Source organism: Dromiciops gliroides, chromosome 2 (assembly GCF_019393635.1).
Source record: "Dromiciops gliroides isolate mDroGli1 chromosome 2, mDroGli1.pri, whole genome shotgun sequence".
In the NCBI taxonomy this organism is placed as follows: domain Eukaryota; kingdom Metazoa; phylum Chordata; class Mammalia; order Microbiotheria; family Microbiotheriidae; genus Dromiciops; species Dromiciops gliroides.
The window spans coordinates 94,995,253-95,017,846 of record NC_057862.1 but is presented as its reverse complement, the minus strand read 5'-3'; the positions used below and the strand labels follow the sequence as shown (position 1 = coordinate 95,017,846).

At 37.4% G+C, this 22,594-nt stretch overlaps 1 protein-coding gene across 1 annotated transcript in view; it reads right to left on the bottom strand.

Annotated features, from left to right (window-relative positions):
- HSPA12A (heat shock protein family A (Hsp70) member 12A) overlaps positions 1-22,594 on the bottom strand; it is a 99,751-nt gene that overhangs the window by 21,478 nt on the left and 55,679 nt on the right. Inside the window, exons 2-6 of the mRNA XM_043985630.1 lie at positions 22,101-22,186; positions 19,605-19,732; positions 14,707-14,893; positions 12,527-12,631; positions 10,064-10,180 (exon numbers count right to left, since the gene is read on the bottom strand). Coding sequence (XP_043841565.1) covers positions 10,064-10,180; positions 12,527-12,631; positions 14,707-14,893; positions 19,605-19,732; positions 22,101-22,186 — 623 coding nt within the window. The remainder of the gene's footprint in view (positions 1-10,063; positions 10,181-12,526; positions 12,632-14,706; positions 14,894-19,604; positions 19,733-22,100; positions 22,187-22,594) is intronic.

Genomic DNA, 22,594 nt, shown 5'->3' with positions numbered 1-22,594 from the left:
TGCTGTATCTAAGAACTTCACAGATATGACCCAGTGACTCTACAAACAGAAGGTGTCTGAGTCAAAAATGTGTTACCACATATTTGACTCCTCCAGAAATCTGGGGCGGCAATAAACTGACACCCTAGTAGTTTTTTTAAACTTTTTTTTTTTGGCTATTCATGAATTTATTTTGGGAAGGAGTAAAGAGGGTGGAGAAATGACATTCAAAGAAAGGCAAGAGAATATTTACAAAGACTGCTTCACTGTCTTCTCTACTACCCAGAGATTTGCAAATTACTACAGATTTACCAGTAAATCAATGACAGTTAATGTGTCTACAGCTGAGGGAAAAAGAAAAAAAAACAACACAACCGGCCAGCCAGGGGTAAGTGTTAGGCTGGCATGTATTCGAGCTATAAAAAAGGACTGCATTAGCACAAGTTCTGTTATCCCACTATGTTAATTTTTTTTTCTCTGCAGCTAATTTAAAAAGGAAAGCTGATGCAAAACGTGTCTGTGTGGTAGATGAGATCACTGTACAAAGAAGAATCACTAATCCCCATTCTCTACAATGCCATTCATTGAAAAGGAGACCAACAGCTAGGGATTGTCTGCACATTCTGTAATAGACTGAACTCACACATAGAGAGCATTTTAGGTCACAATGCTAACTTTTCTTTTTTCCTGGAGATAGTCTTGATTGGCGCCATCTTGCATAATAGAAGCTGCCTCCCAGTTTTAAGTCTTTAAGGGCCTCAAATGGTGATTTGTTTTTGTCTTTCTTTCTAGCTTCCTATATTACAATATAGTCTACCATAGTATATATAACAGGAATTATTCTCAAAGGGCCTGAAGGATCCTAATGAGTCTTTAGGTTATATCAGATACAGAATTAACTCATTTCATATCTGGGCACTTTACCTCAGAGATTTTCCCAAAACTAACTGGATCTTGAGCAGGCAAAGACTGAATCCATCTAACTTGATGTAGATATGGCTAAGCTGAGAACCTGCATTCTGTCTCTGCAACAGAGGGTGGTCTAACATTGGGTGGGCTGCTTTTCCTCCCTATATCTGTTTTTTCCCCTGAGCTGTAAAGGGAATCAGGCTAGATGATTTCTAAGGTTTAAAAGCATAAGCTTACTTAATAAATGATTTTGGTCAAGTGATAGAAAAAGGTTGGGGGAATGAACAATTTCCAAAACACAAACACAGTTTAAGGACATCTCTTTGGCACTGAAGTCAGGTAGAGGTGATGCTTTGAAGGCAGCAGATTGGAAGAATCATCTGTTCCAAGGCAGAATGTTCTAGTAGGGACTTGCTATCTTTAAAATGAAGTACTTCATTTGGCCAGTACAGAAATGGCCTCTCGTAGCCAAGTTCTCACAGTAACATGGAAGCTAAAAGCTCAGCTAACACCAAGGTCAGGCTGTACCTGACCAAGAATCCTTTTAACAACCTAACAAGTGATAGATTTTCGACTTTGCCTGAAGACTTCCAGTGACTTCCCTCCCAAGGCAGCATATACCACTTTTCAACAGCTCTAATTTTTGGAAGCATCTTTCTCCTTATGTCAGCCTAAATCTGCTTCTCTGTAGCTTCCACCCATCATTCTAAGAATAAGCCCAATAAGTCTTTAATGCATTAACCCTTCAAGGACTTGAATATATCTATCATATCCATCCTACATCTCTTCATTTCCAGGCTAATCATCTCCACATCCTTGAACTGCTGCTGAAATAGCATGTCACACAGTTCCTTTGTCCTCCTGGTTACCATCTTCTGACTACACTCCAGTCTTTCTAGGTCTTTCCTAAAATGTGATATCCAGAATGGTCCTCTATACTCCTGATTTCATTTTATGTGTGGCCAAGGCAGAATACAGCAGTACCATTATCTACCTCATTATGGACCCTGCCTCCAATAGACCCTAGGATAGATAGTTCTGCCTATATTATCTACTGTCTCATAATGTGTACAAATAGTGAGCTTGCAGTCTACATCTCATATCTTTTTCTGAATAAATTGATGCCTAGCCTCATTTCATTTCTATTTCAAGTTGATTCTTTGAACGTAAGTATAACACTTTATTACTTTAAAACTTCAACTTATTCAACTCAAACCAATATTCTAACCTGTCACTAACTTTTGGTATCCATACATTCATTGAGAGTGTTAGCAATAATCCCTCACAGTTTTTGTGTCATCTACAAATCTGACAAGCAAGTCATCTCTGACATTCTCCAAGTCATTTACTAAAAAATGTTTAATAGTTTAGGGTCAGGCACATAATCCCTTGGCCATTTCACTGAAGGTGTCCTTCTAAGGCGAACTTGAACTATTAATGATTACTCTTTGGGGTCTAATCATCTGACCAGTTCAAAATTCACCTAACCAATGTGACAATTAAAAATATGTGACATAGTATCTGGGTAATTTAATCATTTTATTAAAGGCCAGGAGGTTATTAATAAAAGGATGGTCAACTGGCAATCCCTCTCAGACCAAAAACCCTAATTGTAGTGGGGGTCTCAGTTTATACACCCTTCTAACTAGAGGAGGCCCATCACACAGCAATCATATCTAATTGGTTGACATGATTTGGAGGTGCGATATATTAAAATGAAGTCCGGAGATACATGACTCAGGTCACTCAACTCTTGGTAAGAATAACATCAGAGAAAAATGTAGACCCCCCCCACCCCAGGTGGATCAGAGCACAATAGTTTCCACCTAGTGTGGTTGTGCAGGCCAAATCTAATCAGTAAAGTCCTTTAGCCATCTCCACCCAAGATTCTTCGTAAGTTTGGGTTGGGTTTGACCCAGATGAATCCTACTTTCAAGGAGAACTTGCCTTTGGAGGGGGAGGGAATGGGAGAAAGAACTAAGAAAGAAGGGGAGATCACTCAGTTCCTCAAGATATCAATTATTAATAATTATTTCTCACACCATCATATCATCTTATCCTTCTATCTTATCCACATGTATAGCATGCAAGGATTTGTCATTGATTTATGATGAGTTGCTTACCCTCAGGAAGGACTCTGAGTCCAGTCTGTCTTTTTACTCATCTAGTTAAGTATCTTGCCTGCTCTTCCACAATGAATAAAACAGAGAGACACTAATTTTGCTCATAGAGAAGTGGCATTCATTCTCATATCATTCTCAATTACCTTTACAGAAAACATACGGGTGGGATATGTCTAGTATAATCTATAAAAGAGGGAAAAAAATCCCAATTTTATGGGATTTTTCCCCCTTCTCGAATCAAGATAGACATTTAATTATTTGTCCATCTCCACAGAGCAGAAAAACTAGATAGTACTTTCCTGTGGTTCTATCACACACATTGGCATCAAGTCATACTGCCTGGAATCCAGCCTTAAAAAAAGATATGTTGAGGAAGCATTCTGAATTAAGAGACTGCTTATTATATTGGTCTATAACATTTGATTTTATTGTTCAGATACCATCCTCACTTGTATATAATAGATGCAAATTGTGGGGCAGCTAGGTGGCGAAGTGGATAATGCACTGGCCCTGGATTCAGGAGAACCTGAATTAAAATCCAGCCTCAGACATTTGACATTTACCAGCTCTGTGACCCTGGGCAGGTCACTTAACCCTCATTGCCCCACCCCCCAAAAAATTTGCTTAGAATGGGAGTTTTTAACCTGGGATTTTTCTTTTTACTTTTTCTTTCTTTCTTCCTTTCTTCCTTCCTTCCTTCCTTCCTTTCTTCCTTCCTTCCTTCCTTCCTTTCTTCCTTTCTTCCTTCCTTCCTTCCTTCCTTCCTTCCTTCCTTCCTTCCTTCCTTCCTTCCTTCCTTCCTTCCTTCCTTCTGTAACGATTGGAATAACGCCACCTGCTGGATACTTACTGTAGAAGAGTTCTGCCCATGAGGCGAAGGTCTTTGAGGGCAAGACCAGGAGTCTTTTCTTCAGGAGTCAGGAAGTGACGCGGACTAGTGGGAGGAGGAAGGAAGAGACTGGCGCTCAGTCTCGCGCTCTTTCCTCTGGACTCTGGCGGAGACGGGAGCTAAAAATGTGCTCTCCCTTTAATAGATAGGAATCTAGGCCTTTTTCTCTCTCTTTACCAAATTCTTATTCTCCTTAATAAATGCTTAAAAGTCTAACTCTTGCTAAAGCTTATAATTTATTGGCGACCACTCATTAGATATTTTAGACAGTTTAGCTAGAATTTTAGCCCTTAACAGATGGCTGACCACGAAGAGGAAAGCTAACCCTCAGTCTTCTTCTGATCTGCTGGTTGGGTAAGAAATTTCCCCTCCCTCTCCCTTTAACTGCTAAGTACTGGCGCACTGGCTGTGTTTTCCTTTAAATTTTTTCGAATGGACCTTTTAAACTCCCTAATTACCCTATTTTTGATTTTAGTCTGTTTAACCAGACAAATGGGAGATAAGATCATGTTAATGCTTTGTTTTTGTGGATTTTCTATTTTTCTTTTTATTTTTGTTAAAAGAGCCAGCAACTTACTCACACAAGGAAATATCTCTCCCTCTCCCAACCATGCATTTTCAGAGAAACCTGAAGAGATTCCTGCAGCTTTTCCCAGTTCTAACACTAATTGTTGCTCTAATTTTGCATGCCTGGAGGCAATGACCCACCCTCTAGAAGCTTTTAATCCCCTAGCACCTGGAGGCAAAGTGGGGGAAGAGGAATCCAGGCCTGAGTTCAAAATCAAGTCTGATTCAAATTGCTCTGGTCCCTCCCCTCCTCTCCAGACCCCACCCTCTACTCCTCCCATGGCCAAGCCCATTGCTTCCCCTGCCTGGGAAGTCCAGAGATCTGATGCGCATGCTCAACTTTCTCTAACTACATTTGCAGCTTCAGGCTCAGCCCTTCCCCAGCCTGGCTGTGCTTCTGAGACAACCTTAGAAAACTCTTTAAATTCCAGATATGCTCGTTTTGTTCATAATTTTGCTAACCTGCTTTTGTCTTTAATTAGTAATCTTATAAAGCATTTGTATGGTGAAAAGCCCGACAGACAATATAGAGGGGTTAAAGAAGAAAAACTTAAGCTGAATAAGAATGACAATCAACATAGTTCAAGACTCTGCTTCTTTTGCCATGGAAGGGTATATATTTTACAGAAATGTAGAAGTAAGCAGCAAGGTATTGATATGAGTATTGGGGATTTTAGATATCGGAATCAAAAGTGTTCTGAATTCATTCAGAGTATTAATGTCAGTTCAGAGGTTACATAGGATTTCTATGCTATTACATATACATTTTGAAATTAATGGTATGGGTTTATTTTTGTAGAGATTTTCCTGCTTTTGAGATTGTGTTTTATACTTAGTTTTTAAAACAAGGAGAATATTTGTAAAAGCTTTTTATAGTCATGTGATCAGGTTTATATTTTATAATACTCTTGTTAATATTAAGTTCATATTCATTTAGATTTCCTTAGTTTGAATTTCATTGTCTTTTATTGTTCCATGTGTATTTTCTTCTATTCATTTGTCTATCTAATTTTGAAACATTGCAAGATGGTTTTGATTTTATTATACAATGTTAATTCTAGGAGTATTGTGCTCCCATATTCTGAGTTATTTGTTTTTGTTATTTTTTTTTTCTCAACTGATTATTTGATCAAACTCTTCAAAGCATTTCCCTGGCAAATTGGTTGCCATGGCAAGTGTAAATTGATTCTAGAAGTATTATTTTTGATAAGCATATTCCAAAAAAAAAAAAAAGAGAGGGGAACATTTGTAAAAGTTTTCTTTTTTTAAAAAAAGTTTTCTTTGAGATTCTGTTGTGCTTTAACTTGTATTTAAATATGTTCTGATTTTTCACAAAAGTAATTGTATACTAAGTAAAAAAAAAGGGGTATTATTTGAAATTGTTGCATAATTATATATTGTGTTCTGAGTCAAGATGTATTCACATTTTTTGCAATCATTTATTATCCTCAATTTTTAAATCCATATGAGACTTGGATTATGGGAACTTATCATTTAAGACATTAATTGCCTTTATTCTGAGTTATCAGATGCCAGTTGGCCAAGATGCCATCCAATCACAAGAGGAATACATGCAAGAGCAGACACTGAACTGTCACATGAGGGGAGACATGCATGAAGTCAAGGTATGGCCGAGGGAACGGCTTTTGACTAATGTTGAGGTTGGATTCTCTTGGTTTAATATTTTATTTTATTTTTCCCCACAATATTGTACAGATGGCTGGAAGTATTCATCCCACCCATCTCATTTCTACACCTGGCTTCTATGCTCCCTCCTATATGCCTGATGCCATGGACATCTCAATCCCATGTATCTGATTAAGTCTGACTCAGTTTCCTCCAATATGTTTGGTGGCATGGACATATATTCCATCCACCTATTTTAGACCTGGCATACTGCATGGGCAGTATATATTGCTCAAGTGTGGGAATGCTCATATCCCATCATTTCTCTGTTCTTTTATGGTAACCCCCATAATTATCTCAGGTGTCATGATAAATAACAGTGTTGAATTTGGCCTTGACATCTGTTACCAATTATATTAGATTTTTTAATTTCTCATAATGGCATGAGGATAATTAGGCAGATGATGCAAAAAGTGATGAAACAAAGATAAAAAATTATTTTTAATAATTAATATCGCAGCAATTGTCTTCTCAATTACCCTCCATAAGGGGGGGACTATAGTAATATTATAATTTTAAAGAATGGTTCAATTTTTGTTTTATTATATGTTTCATGTGTAACAACTAAGATTCTGAATTCCCTTAGACATGTTTTTGAGAACTTTCATTGTTTGATTTGATTATTGACAAAGCTATTTTAAAGTTGTGTTAAGCTCAATTTTGTAGGAAATTTTCCTGGCTGATTACCAGCATCCACACATCAACCCCTGAAAAGACTTCCATTCCACGACTACACCTAGAGGACATCTGAGAAAAGACTTTCAGAGACTTTAAATGAACAGTTTTGATTTGTTCTTTTTGTTGGTTTTTTTCTCTTTCTGTTATAATATACACCATCTGTAACATGTACTCTCTGCAGAGGCCCTCCCTTTGCAAGACTAATGTCAAAGCGTCGGTTCATGAGGACAAAAAAAAAAAAAAATCGCCCCTCTGAACAAAACTTTCCTCTCTTCCTTTTCTATATTGTTGTTCACATATTATTAGTTAGCAATAGTTATTATATTCTTTTTACTGTTCCATCAAGGAAACATTTTGTTTCTTGAGGAACAACAGGGGGGACTGTAACGATTGGAATAACGCCACCTGCTGGATACTTACTGTAGAAGAGTTCTGCCCATGAGGCGAAGGTCTTTGAGGGCAAGACCAGGAGTCTTTTCTTCAGGAGTCAGGAAGTGACGCGGACTAGTGGGAGGAGGAAGGAAGAGACTGGCGCTCAGTCTCGCGCTCTTTCCTCTGGACTCTGGCGGAGACGGGAGCTAAAAATGTGCTCTCCCTTTAATAGATAGGAATCTAGGCCTTTTTCTCTCTCTTTACCAAATTCTTATTCTCCTTAATAAATGCTTAAAAGTCTAACTCTTGCTAAAGCTTATAATTTATTGGCGACCACTCATTAGATATTTTAGACAGTTTAGCTAGAATTTTAGCCCTTAACACTTCCTTCCTTTCTTTCTTTCTTTCTTTCTTTCTTTCTTTCTTTCTTTCTTTCTTTCTTTACTTTTTGATAAATGTATTTCAATATAGTTTTCCTTGGAATCTTATTGTTTTACTTTATACATTTAAAAACATTCTGAGAAGAGGACCATAGACTTCACCAGGTTGCCAAAGGTATCTAAGATAACCAAAAAATGTTAAGAACCTTGCCTTAGAGGGACCCTTGAAAGCAGTTTGTTTTGCTCTCTGGGATGGCATTCTCACTAGGGCTACCACATCTGGGAGGATCTGCCAATTTCCTTCCAGATGCTTCCATTGTGTTTGGTTTCCTGTTTCTGTTCACTCTAGACCCTACCGAACACCCTCTGAAGCCCTTTCTGCAGGAGAAAATGTACTTTTCCAGGACTATTGTCCAGAGATAACTTAGTGGCAAATAAGAGTCACCCATCTGTTCTTGCCTAATTCCCCAGGGCTAAAAATGGGAAATAACATTTTTTTTTACTGGCTAAAGTCTATAGTTGCCTTATAAGCGGGAAAATGAAAGTCAGAAGGATGACTTTTATTTCCTGTGATTTCTACTGTTGCTTTCTCAGATAATCATTTCCTGATTATCCTAGTTCATCAACCACTGCTGTTTCACATATTGGAAAGCTTCTTTGGGCTCAAGATCTCAAGTGGCTGCAGAAATGGAAGGACTATAATTAACAAAGAGGGGGACAGTATAGGTCATTCAAAGGCATGCCCAGAATCTAAAGTCCTGAGCTAAAAAATAAAATTTAAGAGTATTTTAAAAATCAGACATTTTTCAATCCTTACCTTCAACTGATCATATGATTAACATTATGATGACAAAGGATATTGTTAATACCTGGAATACTCTCCTTTCTTATTTCTGCCTCCCGGCTTCCTTCAAATCCAAGCTAAAATCCCATCCTCTATGGGTAAAGCTTTCCAGATTTCCCTTGTTTCTAGTGTTTTCCTTCTGTGGATTATTTCCAATTTATCCTGTATTTATCTTGTTTGTGATAAATGTTTGCATGTTGTCTCCCCCTTTAGGAAGTGAGCTCCTGGCAAGCAGGACTATCTTTTTTTTTTCTTTGTATCCTCGTCACTTAGCACAGTTCTTGGAACTTTGCAGGTGCTTAATAAATGCTTACTGACTGACTGACATCCTGTGCTAGATGTGTTATCATCTCCCACATTGTGAAAATGGGCAACTTGAGTTACTTGACACCTCCCCCTCTCCTCTATTATCCAGGTAACCAGAACAACTATATAAAGAGTGGCTTCATTGGCTAATACACCAACAATCCTTTGCATGATGGAGAGTAAACTTAGCTGGACTTTCAGTAACTCTGAAGCCAATCAAAGACTTATCTGACTGCAGGATATGTGACTATGGATATGGACCTTATCTTCAGTTATAATCCCTCTTCTTTTTGAAGAGATCTCCTCATCAAGACCTTATCACCATGAATGCCTTTTATTTGTGTATCAAAGACCACATCCTCCACTCCAGACCTACACACACACACACACACACACACACACACACACACACACACACACACACACACACACACACAGGCACTCCTTTGGGAGTAGGCCTTTCTAAGCCCATCTTTCCTCCAAATTCTTTACCTGCCTTTGTTTAAACTGTATATAAACCCTTGCTATCTATTGCATGGCTTCCTGTCTAGGATTAGGTTGGATAGCACCCATGATCATGCTTTATTTTCTTTCCTGCTTAATAAAAATCTTTCTTTTAATTTTTACAGGTATTGTCTTTCTCTGGTTTTCCTTCCCTTTAAGGAAGAAGGGGATTGAAATCTCAAGAACTGGCCTTTGCATTCTCCAGTCTTCTCCTTTGGGAAAGAGAAATCTAAATTCCATTAAGAGAGCCTTTGCCTTGGTTTACAACATCAATCTTATTGATTTTGCCCTTTTACTTTTGTCCATATCCTTAGGTCTAATCATCTGGATATTCCTATTTTACCAGTCTAATTCATAACTGGAACCCATCTGGATTCCAATCGGAATTCCAACCCAAATGGAACCCAGCCAGATACAGAAATTCTCAAACTCTCATTTCAGAATTTTGTCCCCAAAGTATCTATGGTGAAACATGACCAAGATGATTGATATAGCTAAAAATAAAGATGAAAATATAAAATAACCGTGCACAACAACAAAAAATTAACTACGTATGATTACTTTTCTGTTGTGCCTGATGGTTTAATTGTTAATCTCACATCACTGAAAGTAGTTGGGTAGCTCAGAAGATATTGAATTCTCCTTTTACCTTAAGAAAAAATGATTTAGCACAATGGTCTTTGAAGACTTCTAGATGTCAGGAGATCATATATTGTGTTTTAGGTCACTGCTCTAGAGAAATGTTATAATCACTAATTCTAATGGCAACATTTCCAGGATCTGACTTTCTCTTCCTCCCTTCCTTCTCCTCATCCTACTATCTTACCTGGTAGGCAGCCTGTCGCATAAACTGCTTGGCAGGCTGTTTCCAAATAGCAGGTACTGTGATGACCCATCTGACGTCAGAATTTTCAAACTCAGAGCCTGCTTGATCACTCAACTCCTAAACCAAAAGGAAACAGTAATATAAAAATGAACAAAAGTCATCTCTCAAGAATATTTTTCTTTTGACAATTACAATCTGAGCTTTCCTGCCATGTGGACTCATGTTGTGTTTGTTATACAGCCTATCCTGAACCTAGCATTAATAACAGTACCAAAAGCTGATGATGAGATTTCATTTTTTTGGCTGTATGGGACTCTTAGCAAGGTTAAAATTCATGCCTTTAAGCAATATGCCAAGAAGATTCTTCTGACAGAAAGGAGAAGGATGAGGAAGAAAGATGGTCAATGAAAGTAGAAAAATAAACTTTCCTAGCTTCCATCAAAGCATGACCCACATGTCATCTCCCACATCAAATCTATTCTGATCTCCATGTTAATAACACTTTTTCCCTCTTAAAATGACCTTGTATTAATCTGCATATATTTTGTATTTTCTTAATTATGTATTTCCCCAAGATAATACTAGCTTCATGAAGTAAGGAATATTTTGGTTTTATCTTTTTTATCCCCAGAGTTTACCACAGTGTTTTGCACATGTTTGTGCCATTGAATTGAACTTTAGGTTAAGGTTAAGATAATTAGGATAGTTCAACCATCCATTTGTGTGATTGACAGAAATGCAAAAGCATCCACTATTCTGATAAAAAATCCTTATGTTGGATAAATCTTAGATTTTGTTGCCACATATGTAGACATATTGACATTAAACCCAAAAAAATTATCTCTTCAGTCAAGTTTGCAGTGTACTTCTAGTTGCTATAAAGTACATTTCAAATGATTAATGAGATGGCAAATATTTATTTTCCTGACAAATATTTCATATTTCCCACTAGTTTGAATAGCTATCTTGTACTTGATCCACCCTCCCACTGAGCTAATTGACTAGTAATGCTTGGCATTTGTCATTCCTTCCCCCTAAAAACAAAACAAAACAAAAACATTTTGGATGTGTCTGTATTGAGCCAATATTCAGCCATAGTTAACAACTTCATTTTTTAAAATTTCCCTTTTTCCAAGCCTGTTCTATGTTTTGAAATGCAGTGAAGCATGTGACATGTTTTGGGACTGGATCCAAGAAAAATGTTATTACCTTATGTGCTATATAAAACTCTAAACATGAAGAGTTTATGGTTGTGAAGAACAGTTTTTCTCAAGTTTCAAGGAAAGCTGTTTAGAAATGCCTTTATTGGTGTTTTGTGATCATTCAGACGTTACACAATTTGGAAAATATCAATTACTGGCCATAATCTGGGACATAATTTTCTACACAGAAAACATAAATGCTCTATTTACTCTGTATTTTTAATGTTTTCATTCTATCTGTATATTGTAAATGCTGACCCAAGCCTATGTTGGTTACTGTTCAATCATCCTTTGAGCTAATGAATACCTTTGTTGCTAAATGGTCGGTCATGCTGAACATGAGTCTGTGCTCTTGTCAGTCAAATCACTTTTCTGGGTTTAAGTTTCCTTAACTTTAAAATGACAGACTTCAGTTAGATGATCCCTGATATCCCTTACTGCCACTTCCAACTCTAAGTCCCAAGAACCTATGATTAATATGAATTTTCAGACAAACACTGTTTCTCTGACTATGACATAAGCTTTCTCACCTCTATACTTGTGCTCATACTGTTCCTTTTGCCCAGCATGTCTTCTCTCAAATCCTACCTATCCTTAAAGGCCCAATCTAATTGTCCACAAAGCCTTCCATGATCAACTCAACCAGGAATGATATAATTCTTAAGAAATACTTTTTTGAATTATTGTCATTTGTGTGTGTGCCTTAACTTCCCTGATGGACTATAAACTCCTTAAAGGAGAGACATATCTTATTCATTTTTATATTCTTGCATAACTCTTAGCACAGGGTATTCCATAGTAGGTACTTCACACATGTCTCTTGGATTAATGCAATATTTAAAATGTACTTCTTCATTACCTCCTGCCCTTCTCTCATCCCCTTGGTTTCCAAGTCTCCTACCACTCCTTTATAAATCAAAGCAATTCTCTCCTTTAAAATAAATCATCAAAGAATCTGAAATTCATACACCAATCACTTTCATCAGTCCTTAGTGAGAAAGGAAGTAGATAGGGGCAGTAACATTCCTCTTGGAATATTGGCAAAATGATTCACAATGGATAAAGCCCTTAATGTTAACAGAAGAGAAAACACTTAGAATTGATTGCAGCATTTCAGCATTCTAAATTGGCATAGAGTTCTTACAAAAGATGACATGCTTAATCTCAAGCACAACTACTTCTAATCTCTAACTTATTTCAGGCCAGCATGTACTTTTCTGACAAATACACTGTGATAGACTGTACTAGCAGTCAGTCCTACCTTCAATGCTTGTTCCTTAAAGTACTGCAGGGCATAAGCAAAGATTTCAAGTGCTTTGATTTTCTTTCCATTTGCTGCTGTCAGTTCTGTCTCCATGGTGAGATTCTAGAAAAAGAGAAGGACTATTATTGAAAGAATGATATAAAGGAAATAAGTGCCTTTTGGGTCTTGCAAAATTTATTCTAAACCTCTAAATTTAGGGAAAATGAGATGAAGGAATTCAGGATGTTTTCTTTCCCATCTCCTACCCCCCTGTCTTGTGAGAGTAGATCAAGCTTCTAATATATTTATCTTAATTATGTTCCAAAGTGGATATTCTTCAAACTATGGCTTGGGAGCCTTTAGTAGCCCCCTTTTCTGGTGGCTTTTGCTGATCAGGATTGCCTCTTCTGATTATCTGTATGCCTGTCTTTTGCAGGTACAAAAGATATTTATAGAGGATTCATATTTCCAGTAGGGATTGGCTTTTCTGACCTTTGAGGACCCTCACCACTTTAAGATTCATAATTCTATGACATAGGTCCATGATGCAGGAGTAGAAAAAGGGGTCTGAGAAAGAGCACCAAAGAAAGCAATAAAAAACAATGACATCTTGAAGGCTAGCAATAGTAACATTTTAACAACAATTTAAAAAATATATATATATACATATATATATATATGATACAAGTATATGCCTTCCAGTTACATGCAGTTTTAAAATATGAATACAGATGCAATCTTCACACAATACAATTTGATTCAACTCTTGGGAAAATCCCAGGGGGTAAGGGGTGGAGACTGGAGGGGAAGGACAATAATCCTTAATAATGCAAATATGCTACTGTATGCTTTCTGTATGGACATGAGATTTCCATTTAAACTGAGTGAGAAATTCAGGAACTGAAATAAAAAAGCCATTATTTTAAGGCTTGAAGCTGTGTAATTTGTTGAGAACCCAGGGGTAAAAGTAGCATCACTTTCCCTGCCAGAGCACTGGAACAACAGGAAGCATTATTAAGTCATAGGAAGCTTTGTTGGCCTGTAAAAGGTTTTGTATCAAATGATGGGGGTGGACAATGGTCATTAAAAAATGATGGCGAAATTCCTTGGGGGATAGGAGTGGAGAGAAACAAAAGAAAGCAGAAATCCCACTTAACAAATGGACCGGTTATGGCTGATAAAATCAGTGGGGATTCATGATTGATTTGAGCTTTTTAATTAATGTTTGCCATTCATGTTTGAAACAGCCTTCAATGACTGGCATCCCACACGGGCTAGTGTTATACATTATACCCTGAGGTATGTACAGTGTCATACCATCACCTCCTATGCTGAGCTGAAATACACTGCTTCCTGCTCACTTGCATTTTTTAGAATTGTGGTTCTCAACTTTGGATGGGTTGGGAGGGAATAAGGTTGTGATGTCCTCTTGATTGAATTGCCTGAGATCCAAAGAATCAATTTTTCATGGACTGGAGGAAGAGCAGGAAGGTGGGTCTTAAAAATTAGCTAGTTAAATTCCCTCTCTTAAAAATGAAGATATTAGGGACCAGAGAGTCTAAGAGACTTATCCAAAACCACACAGGTAATTAAGCAGTAGTTCTGGCATCAATTCAGGGCCCTGAATCAAATTAGACTGAATGACTGATTCCTTCAACTACCTTATGCAACTTCTTTCCAAAACTCTCACCACTATGACATATACACCTGAAAGTGCTAACAATATTATTTAAGATCAAACATAGACTTAGGTGTTGAAAGGTCCTTAGAGGTCATCTATCCGTCATCACTCATTACTCAGTCCAGATCCACTCAACATTAGAATGAACAATCCTTGCTCACCATTTCCATTTCTATCCAAATAATCAGACCACTGGCTCATCTCACTGAGTTTTGATCTTCTAATTTGCAATTTGTTGTCCTATGGAATTCAGTCAATTAGCTGTGTAATCCACTATTACTCATCTTTTTTACATGACCCGCCCAACATCTTCTTCCACAATAAATCTCCTCTGTTGTGTAGAATACATTTGAAAGTGAAGTGAATGAAGATTAAACTAGAGGTGAGCATTTTTTTCTGTGCTGCTCTTTAAGAAAACTGAGTTCATTATGGGTTGAGAACCAGAGGTTTTCTCCCTCTGCTTTGCTTTCATTAAATATTACCAATTCTAGTGCATGGAAGAGATAGCATTACTTACACCGGTGGTATGGAGTTTCATCTTGAATTTTTCCAAGTAGAGCCACTGCTTGGCCTCATTTGGGTCCAGATCATGGTAAAAATCTCTGGCTGCATAGCCAAAGCTATGAAATTTCCTTTCTGGAGTCAATAAGATGGTGGTTGGGGTCTTCTGATTGGATACACCAGGATCTCCACCTTCCCACCGCCTAGGAAATAAAGGAAGATAGACCCTTTTGCTGTCACATTTATTACCACACCTTCAGAAAAAGGGTAATTTTTGGCAACTGGATTCTCATTACTACTGGCTACTCTTAGATGTTCATCTGTTACTTTATTATTATTATTATTATTATTTTGGTGAGGCAATTGGGGTTAAGTGACTTGCCCAGGGTCACACAGCTAGTAAGTGTGTAAAGTGTCTTGGGCCGGATTTGAACTCAGGTCCTCCTGAATCCAGGGCCAGTGCTCTATCCACTGTGCCACCTAGCTGCCCCCATCTGTTACTTTATGTAAAATTTAAAATAAGTGGAGGTGGTTCCCTATTCCTTAAGAGCAGCGACCATGCCTTATTACAGAACTAGGAGGAATGCTCCACTTCCCTTATTTTACAAATGGTGAAACAGAAGACTATAGAAATGAAGCAATTTCCCCAAAGTCAAATCTTACTAGCTGTATGACCTTGCAGGTAGCTGAATCTAATAGTAAGACTGGACCTCAAATCCACAATTTCTCATTCCCAAGCCAATGATCTCTCTACTTCATGGCTGTCTTTTTCTCCCCTTTAGGTTTCATTAGTCTATAAGTGCCAATGTTATACATATTAGTGTGATTTGATGCTTGCATCCCCACAAACAGCTCATAGTATTCGGTGGATCCTCAATAAATAGTTTTTAATCAAATGTTTTTCTCTAATGCAATCAATTCAATGATTGACAAACATGCATTAAGTACCTACAAAGTACAAGGAACCAGAGATATTAGGTGCTAAAACAAAACAGTCCTGCCCTCGAGAAACTTTCATTCTCCCTATTTCCCAAGCAATATACTTTCTGCTAGCAAGTCAGGAACATCAAAGTGAATTAATCAGTTTATCTTTCTATCCATTCATTCATTCATTTATTTACAATATGATATGATGTGTTATACATCAAAGTAAATTTAGTAAAAGTTCGATTGATTTAAGAAAACCCTAAAAAGCAAAGCCACTAATATCTATAGACAATTATTATTTAAGATTTTGTATATCTTTCATCCCATAATTCCAGAACTTCAGCATTAGAAGACATCTAATCTGACTCATACATAAACAAAAATATCTCTATTTAAATAATCCCTAAAGAAGTGTTAATCCATCCTTTTTTGCTTAAAGACCTCTAATGAGGAGAACACAACTTCCTTCTGAGGAAGTCTACACCTCTTTTTCATAGCACTAATTCTTGGGAAATTTTTCCTTACATTGAGCCTAAAGTTGCCATTCTTTTTTATCTCTTATTATTAGTTCTGTCCTCTCAGGCCCCACAAAATAAATCTAATCCCTTTTTTTGCACTGCAGCTATCAAATACATTAATATAACTATCATATTCCCTGCAATACATCTCTCCTCCAGGCTAAATACCCCCAGTTTCTTCAAATGATTCCCACATGGCTTGACAAACATTTCATGAAATTGAGCTGATACTTTTTAAAATGGTGATAAACAGACATCACTCTTTGTAGTATAGCCAAAGCCCACAAATTATTAAGACAGCTTTCCATGAGTGACTTGGACTAAAAATCTTTTAAAGTTAAATGACATTTAGCTTATGGTAGAGCTAGTGTGAGAGGCTGGGAACATTTGACTGAAGCACTGTACATGTGTGATGCAATGCAATGCAGCATGGGAGGCTTTGGGGGTTTTTTGTTTGTTTTTTTGCAGGGCAATGGGGGTTAAGTGACTTGTCCAGGGTCACACAACTAGTAAGTGTCAAGTGTCTGAGGCCGGATTTGAACTCCGGTACTCCTGAATCCAGGGCTGGTGCTTCATCCACTGTGCCACCTAGCTGTCCCCTGTTGTTGTTTTTTCATGCTGTTACTATAAATTAGTTGGCTCTCTATGAAAGTATATGACTTTCTCAAAGGGAACATAATTAGGACACAACCCAGAGAAGATGCATGAGACTGGGTTGTAAGAGCAAAACATGTGAAAAGTTAAACTCTGGACCATTATTGCTTTTGTTTCTTATTTAGCAAGGTCTGGCCATAGATCGACAACAGTCTGCCCCCATTTTCTTTCCACCTTCCCATCTACAATTCTTTTCCTCCTCTAATTTTCCTAAATCATTTTGTGTGGCTCTCTTCTTTAATCCATAACATCCTGCCTTTTATTTAATTCTCTGTGTATGTATGACATCCCCATGCAATCAGCAAAGGTCACTGAATTCGAGGACTATGTCATATTTTTTTTTTTTGCAGGCAATGGGGGTTAAGTGACTTGCCCAGGGTCACACAGCTAGTAAGTGTCAAGTGTCTGAGGCCAGATTTGAACTCAGGTACTCCTGAATCCAGGGCCGGTGCTTAACCACTGCGCCATCTAGCTGCCCCCTATGTCATTTTTAGAGCCTAGCACGGCCTATCTACTGAATATTTAAAAAATGCTTATTAAATACAATGTTTGCAAGTGACTTTTCCTGTTGCCTTTTCTTTTGATGTTGTTTTTCTACATTAACAAACATTACATGTATTCTCTAGTCACTTTTGCATCGTTCTACTTTTTAACTTAATTGTTCAATATGTTGATTATATTAATATTTCTTGTTGGAATAAAACTCAGTAATGGATTTCTCTTCAAGGATAATAACATCTAGGGGCAGCTACATGGTGCAGTAGATAGAGCACCAGCCTTGGATTCAGGTGGACCTGAGTTCAAATCTGACCTAAGACACTTACTAGCTGTGTGACCCTGGGCACTTAACCCCAATTGCCTCACCAAAAATAAAAAAGAAGAAAAATGATAATAACATCTAGAAAAAAACATCATGGAGCCAAAAATGGCCAAAAAGATATTTTAGAGATTTTCTTCCTAAAGCAATTTATGTTACTTCTCTCTCTATCTCTTGGTGTTCTGTCCCCTGTTGTTAGTCTATACTGTGAAAATAACACTTAAAAAATACGTTACCTGGAAAATGAAAAACACTTATCCCAGCTTTAATAGAAATTGACTTATGCTGAGCTCCCTTCACCTAACACATTTTTCTTGTTTTCCATTCATGTTGTCAATGACAGCAAAACAGATATGACATTTATTTAACTGACTTGGCAGTGCTTTCTTAGTTAGCAACAGGGCATCACTTGTTATCATAACCTAGGCTCTCCTTGCAAACAGGATTTTCACTTTTTTCTTGGCAATTATATTAACTTCCATTTATTTGATTCTTTAAAATTGTGAAGTAGTTTGTGTGCATTATCTCATTTGAGCCTCATAATAACCTGGTGACTTAGTGTGAAGAAAGGAAAGAAACCAGAGTTTATTAAGGACTCATCCCAATTTTACAAAAACTGAGTCTCAGAGAGGTCAAGTTAACTTGCTCAGAATCTTACAGCTAGTAAATCTCTGATGTAGGATTTGAACCCAGGTATTTCTGTCTCTAAATCAAACCTTCCATCCAAACTTTCACCTTGAAAAGAGTTATTTTGTAATTTAGATGACATATGCCATCTTACTGAATTGCAGTTTTCTAAAGAAAGAGAATATTAGCCAACATCAGAAAAACCTAGAATTTGAGATAACATTCATTTTACTAACATTTTAAACATCTCATTTAGGAAGACAAAGATAAATTGAAAATTGGTGTGGCATAGAGATCTAACCTTGGGGCCAGTAAGACCACCTTTCAAGACAAGCCTCAGACTTATACTGGCTGCATACTTCACCTGAAGTCCCAGAGAGGATTCAGAACTATATTAGCCTCAGGGAATTTCCTCACCCAGGAGTTTCCAATACAAATGTAATCACAGGGCTAGCACCTATACCTATAGTTAAAAGAATCAGGAATTAGGGACAACAAGGTGGTTCTCTGGATAAAGCACTGGCCCTGAAATTGGGAGGAACTGAGTTGAAATCTAATCTCAGACACTTACTAGCTTGTGTGACCCTGAGCAAGTCACTTAATGCCAACTGCCTTAAACATCCAGGGCCATCTCTAGTCACCCTGATATGGATCTTGCCACTGGACCCAGCTGGCTCTGGAGGAGAGAGTGAGGTTGCACAGCCCTCCCACACTTAAAAATCCGATTTGATGCAAGTCCTGACATCATTTGGGAACAAAGGATCAATAGCAATAAAATCGGGGATCTCAAGAGGGATATAAGAAGGATCTCAAAGTCATCTAATCTATATCTAATGAACACATGCCCATTCCTAGAATTTTAAATCAGCAACAGTAGCAGCATTTATAGAGTGAGAGATATGAGTGTATGTATGTCTATATATGTATGTGTGGATCTCTATCCATAGGGCTTAGCACAGTGTCTGATGCATAGTGAACAATTAATAAATGCTTGTTTCTTTCCTTCCTTCATACTAAACCACCCCATAGCTCTCACTCTTCTTTCTCCTCTGATTCTGTTTTCAAGACTGACAAACTAAGGTTGAGGAGGAGATGAGAGGGCAGTGATGGTTACACACTTTAATTTAACAAAGTTAAAATCAGAATACAGCTTGTTGATTATAGACTTCTTTTACTTTAAGGCCAAGGCCAATCCACTGCTTCACTTCCATGCATCTATTTAATATCTCAACCCATTTCCCAAATGGTCACCACAAGCTATCTTTTGTATATGCTCAGGGCCATTAGGAGTGCCTTTCCAATTACTCTAAGTGACCTGTCATTGTCCTGTCACTCTGGAAAGGTGCGACAAGGCTGCCCCAAAGTTCATACCTCATGACATGAATGCATTCTGGCTCCTTTGTGAAGCTGTAGGCATAGCCACTAGACGTAGTGCCAAAATCAATAGCAACGACCACGAGAAATGACTGCTGTTCAGAGACGTTTGCATCTGAGTCATTCTGGAAAGAAAAAGAGTGAGAGGCTACTTGGCTGAGGGATGCTCTTTGCTTCATGCTCTGGGTTTTTTGAGGCTCTATTCTCTGACAGAAAGCCTGCCCTGTGAACACCACAAAGAGAGATCAGGATGGGTCAGCAAAGCATAATTTCCAATAAGTATTCTTACTAGCCCCACACCAGGGGTAGTGACCCAGCCTAATGGATCTTAAGTGTGAGTCAAATATAAAGCTTAAGGGCCACCCAAAGAATAGTAAATGAGGATACTTCACCAGAGTTAATTAGGAGAGCTGGCTTTCTGGCTTACTCCAATTAAAAGCTCCACTTGAGTATGGCTAATTATTGAAATGCTTGAAACAAGGATTGATTTCTTGAATAGTTTTAAATTTTCTTTTCTCTTTGTATACACTTACCCTCTTTTACCTGCCAAATTCTTATTTGAATCTACAGATGAAAGATTCCAAGGTATTGAAACTATTAATACCTTGCATCTATCTTGTACTTTATAATTCTTAGTATGTGCATACACACACACATATGGATATATTCATACACATGTGTGCATGTGTACACATAGATACATGTGTATTATGAATGTGTATGTATAATATATGACATATACAATATATGTGATACATGGCATGGTAAATGCATATAAGCATATATGAACACATTTGTATATTATGTATATATTATTAAACACACATGTGCTGTGTACACATCTGTATATATGTACTATATGTGCATATTGTGTATGTGTGTATCTCTTTATGCACACATATGTACTACATATATATATATATATATAATCATATAAACTACACATATATAGTATGTAAGTATATTCCTATTAGCTGAATAGGGGCATCAATGCCAGCCTACTGACAGGAACAATATATAGTACGTATTGTGTATACATACACATGTATACACATGTAAATGTGCACATATGCACACATGCATACACACTATGTATTGTTCCTGTCGGTTAGGCTGGCATTATTGACCCTATTTGACAAATTAGGAAGCCAAGACACGATCTGAGTTATTAAGACACTAATGCATTGAATTAATGATAGAGCTAAGACTGAACCCCACTGTTTCCCATCATCATCCAAAGCTTTTAAGGCCAAATATAGTGGAAAGAGGACAAGACTGAAACATGGGGTCAGAATAAGGTTTTTGTCTAAACACTGCCACTAACTAGCTGTGTAACAGTGGTTGAAATTTTTTCACTTTCCTGAAACTGAGTTTCCTTCTTTGTAAATTTAGGAAATTGGAGCAAATATTCCTTAAAGTCTTTTCCAGTTATGTTCATAGCATAAAAAAAAACAACAACACTATTTTCCCCTCAGGTTTTTTTAATAATGTGAATATCCATGTATAACTTCTTTTCCCTCTCTCATATATCTACAAACCCTTAGAAAAAAGATTTAGTTGAGAAGATTTAACAGCACAAGGTAAAGAGAGAATTCAGAAGAAACAAAATAAGCTGTCACTCTTATGGAAAACAGAGAAGTGAATATAATCTACTACAACATGTTTTGACTGATAGAATCTCTCCAACACATGCAATTAACTGCAATTAACAAAGTCACCACCATAATAAGATGGAATGTTTAACCACTGGCTATCCTGCTAGATTTCTTTTGTCAATTGACAAGGGACACTGTTGAATGTTGGACATGAATCTTGAGAGGTCCTTATAATTCAACTGGTTCATTTTTGCTTACATAGTTCACCAATTTATGTTTTATTTGCAGCTAACAGAGCTGACCTTAGAGCCAGGAAGACCTGGGTTCAAGTCCTGCTACTAAAACATACTGTAACTTCTTGTCCCTGGGAGGGCCACTTAACTTCTCAGTGATCCAGGCAACTACCTAAGACACTAAGTTGCAAATAAGGTGCCAATCTGCATTGGCATTAAGAGTGCCCTCTACCAATGAAATTACAGATCCAGTGCCTATCTCATTCCTGGTTGGCCAAATAAATGTTACCAGAAGCAATATTGGAAAAAATTATCTCTGAGGGCTTCAGGTCTATGGCAGTTGTGAATTTTTAAAAAATCAGACAGAGAGGGGTCAGGGACTTCATGGACACCTAAAAGATGTTATTCATGTGCACAAATGACCTGCAACATACCATATCCTATTCCTCAAAAAAACCCAAAAGAGTTAGGTGGTAATATCTTAGAATTACAAGGTTATAATGTTTTAAATTTTTGAGGGATCCTAGAGTTCATTTAGTCCAACCCCTTTCTCTTAAAAATGAGATTAAATCTTAGAGAAGTGATATCCCAAGCCATCTCAGTATGACTCCATGAACTTGTCCCATGAAGAAAAATGCAGAAAACAATAATTTAATATTTCTTACCACAATATGGGAAGGAGACAGAGGTGTTATTCCTGTATCCCCCAAACTTCTTGCAGGAGATGAGTATGTTGATGCGGGGGCTGTTTCTGAAAAAGATAATATACCATCTTTAGAAGCAGCATTTATTGATTCAGATAGCTACATGGAAGGCTTGGTGGCTTACTGTGAAAGTCCATGGCTTGGTTTCCCAAATATTTAGACAGCTCAGAATATAGACTCATAGAATATTAAAATCAAATGGGGCCTAAGATGTATTCTAAATGCCTGAACCATGAATCTCTTATACAATACAATTGAAAAGTGGTCAGTTGAAAGGGAGATCTAATAATAAGGAATTTACAAATGTTTCCCAAGGCAGTTCATACCATATTTTGGACAGTCCTAATTTAAAATCTGCCTCATTGTAAAGCTGACCCATTGGTCAGTGTTCTGTCAAGCAGAAGAATAACTCCTCTTCCCCATGAGACACTTAAGGTATTTTAAGACAGTAGATA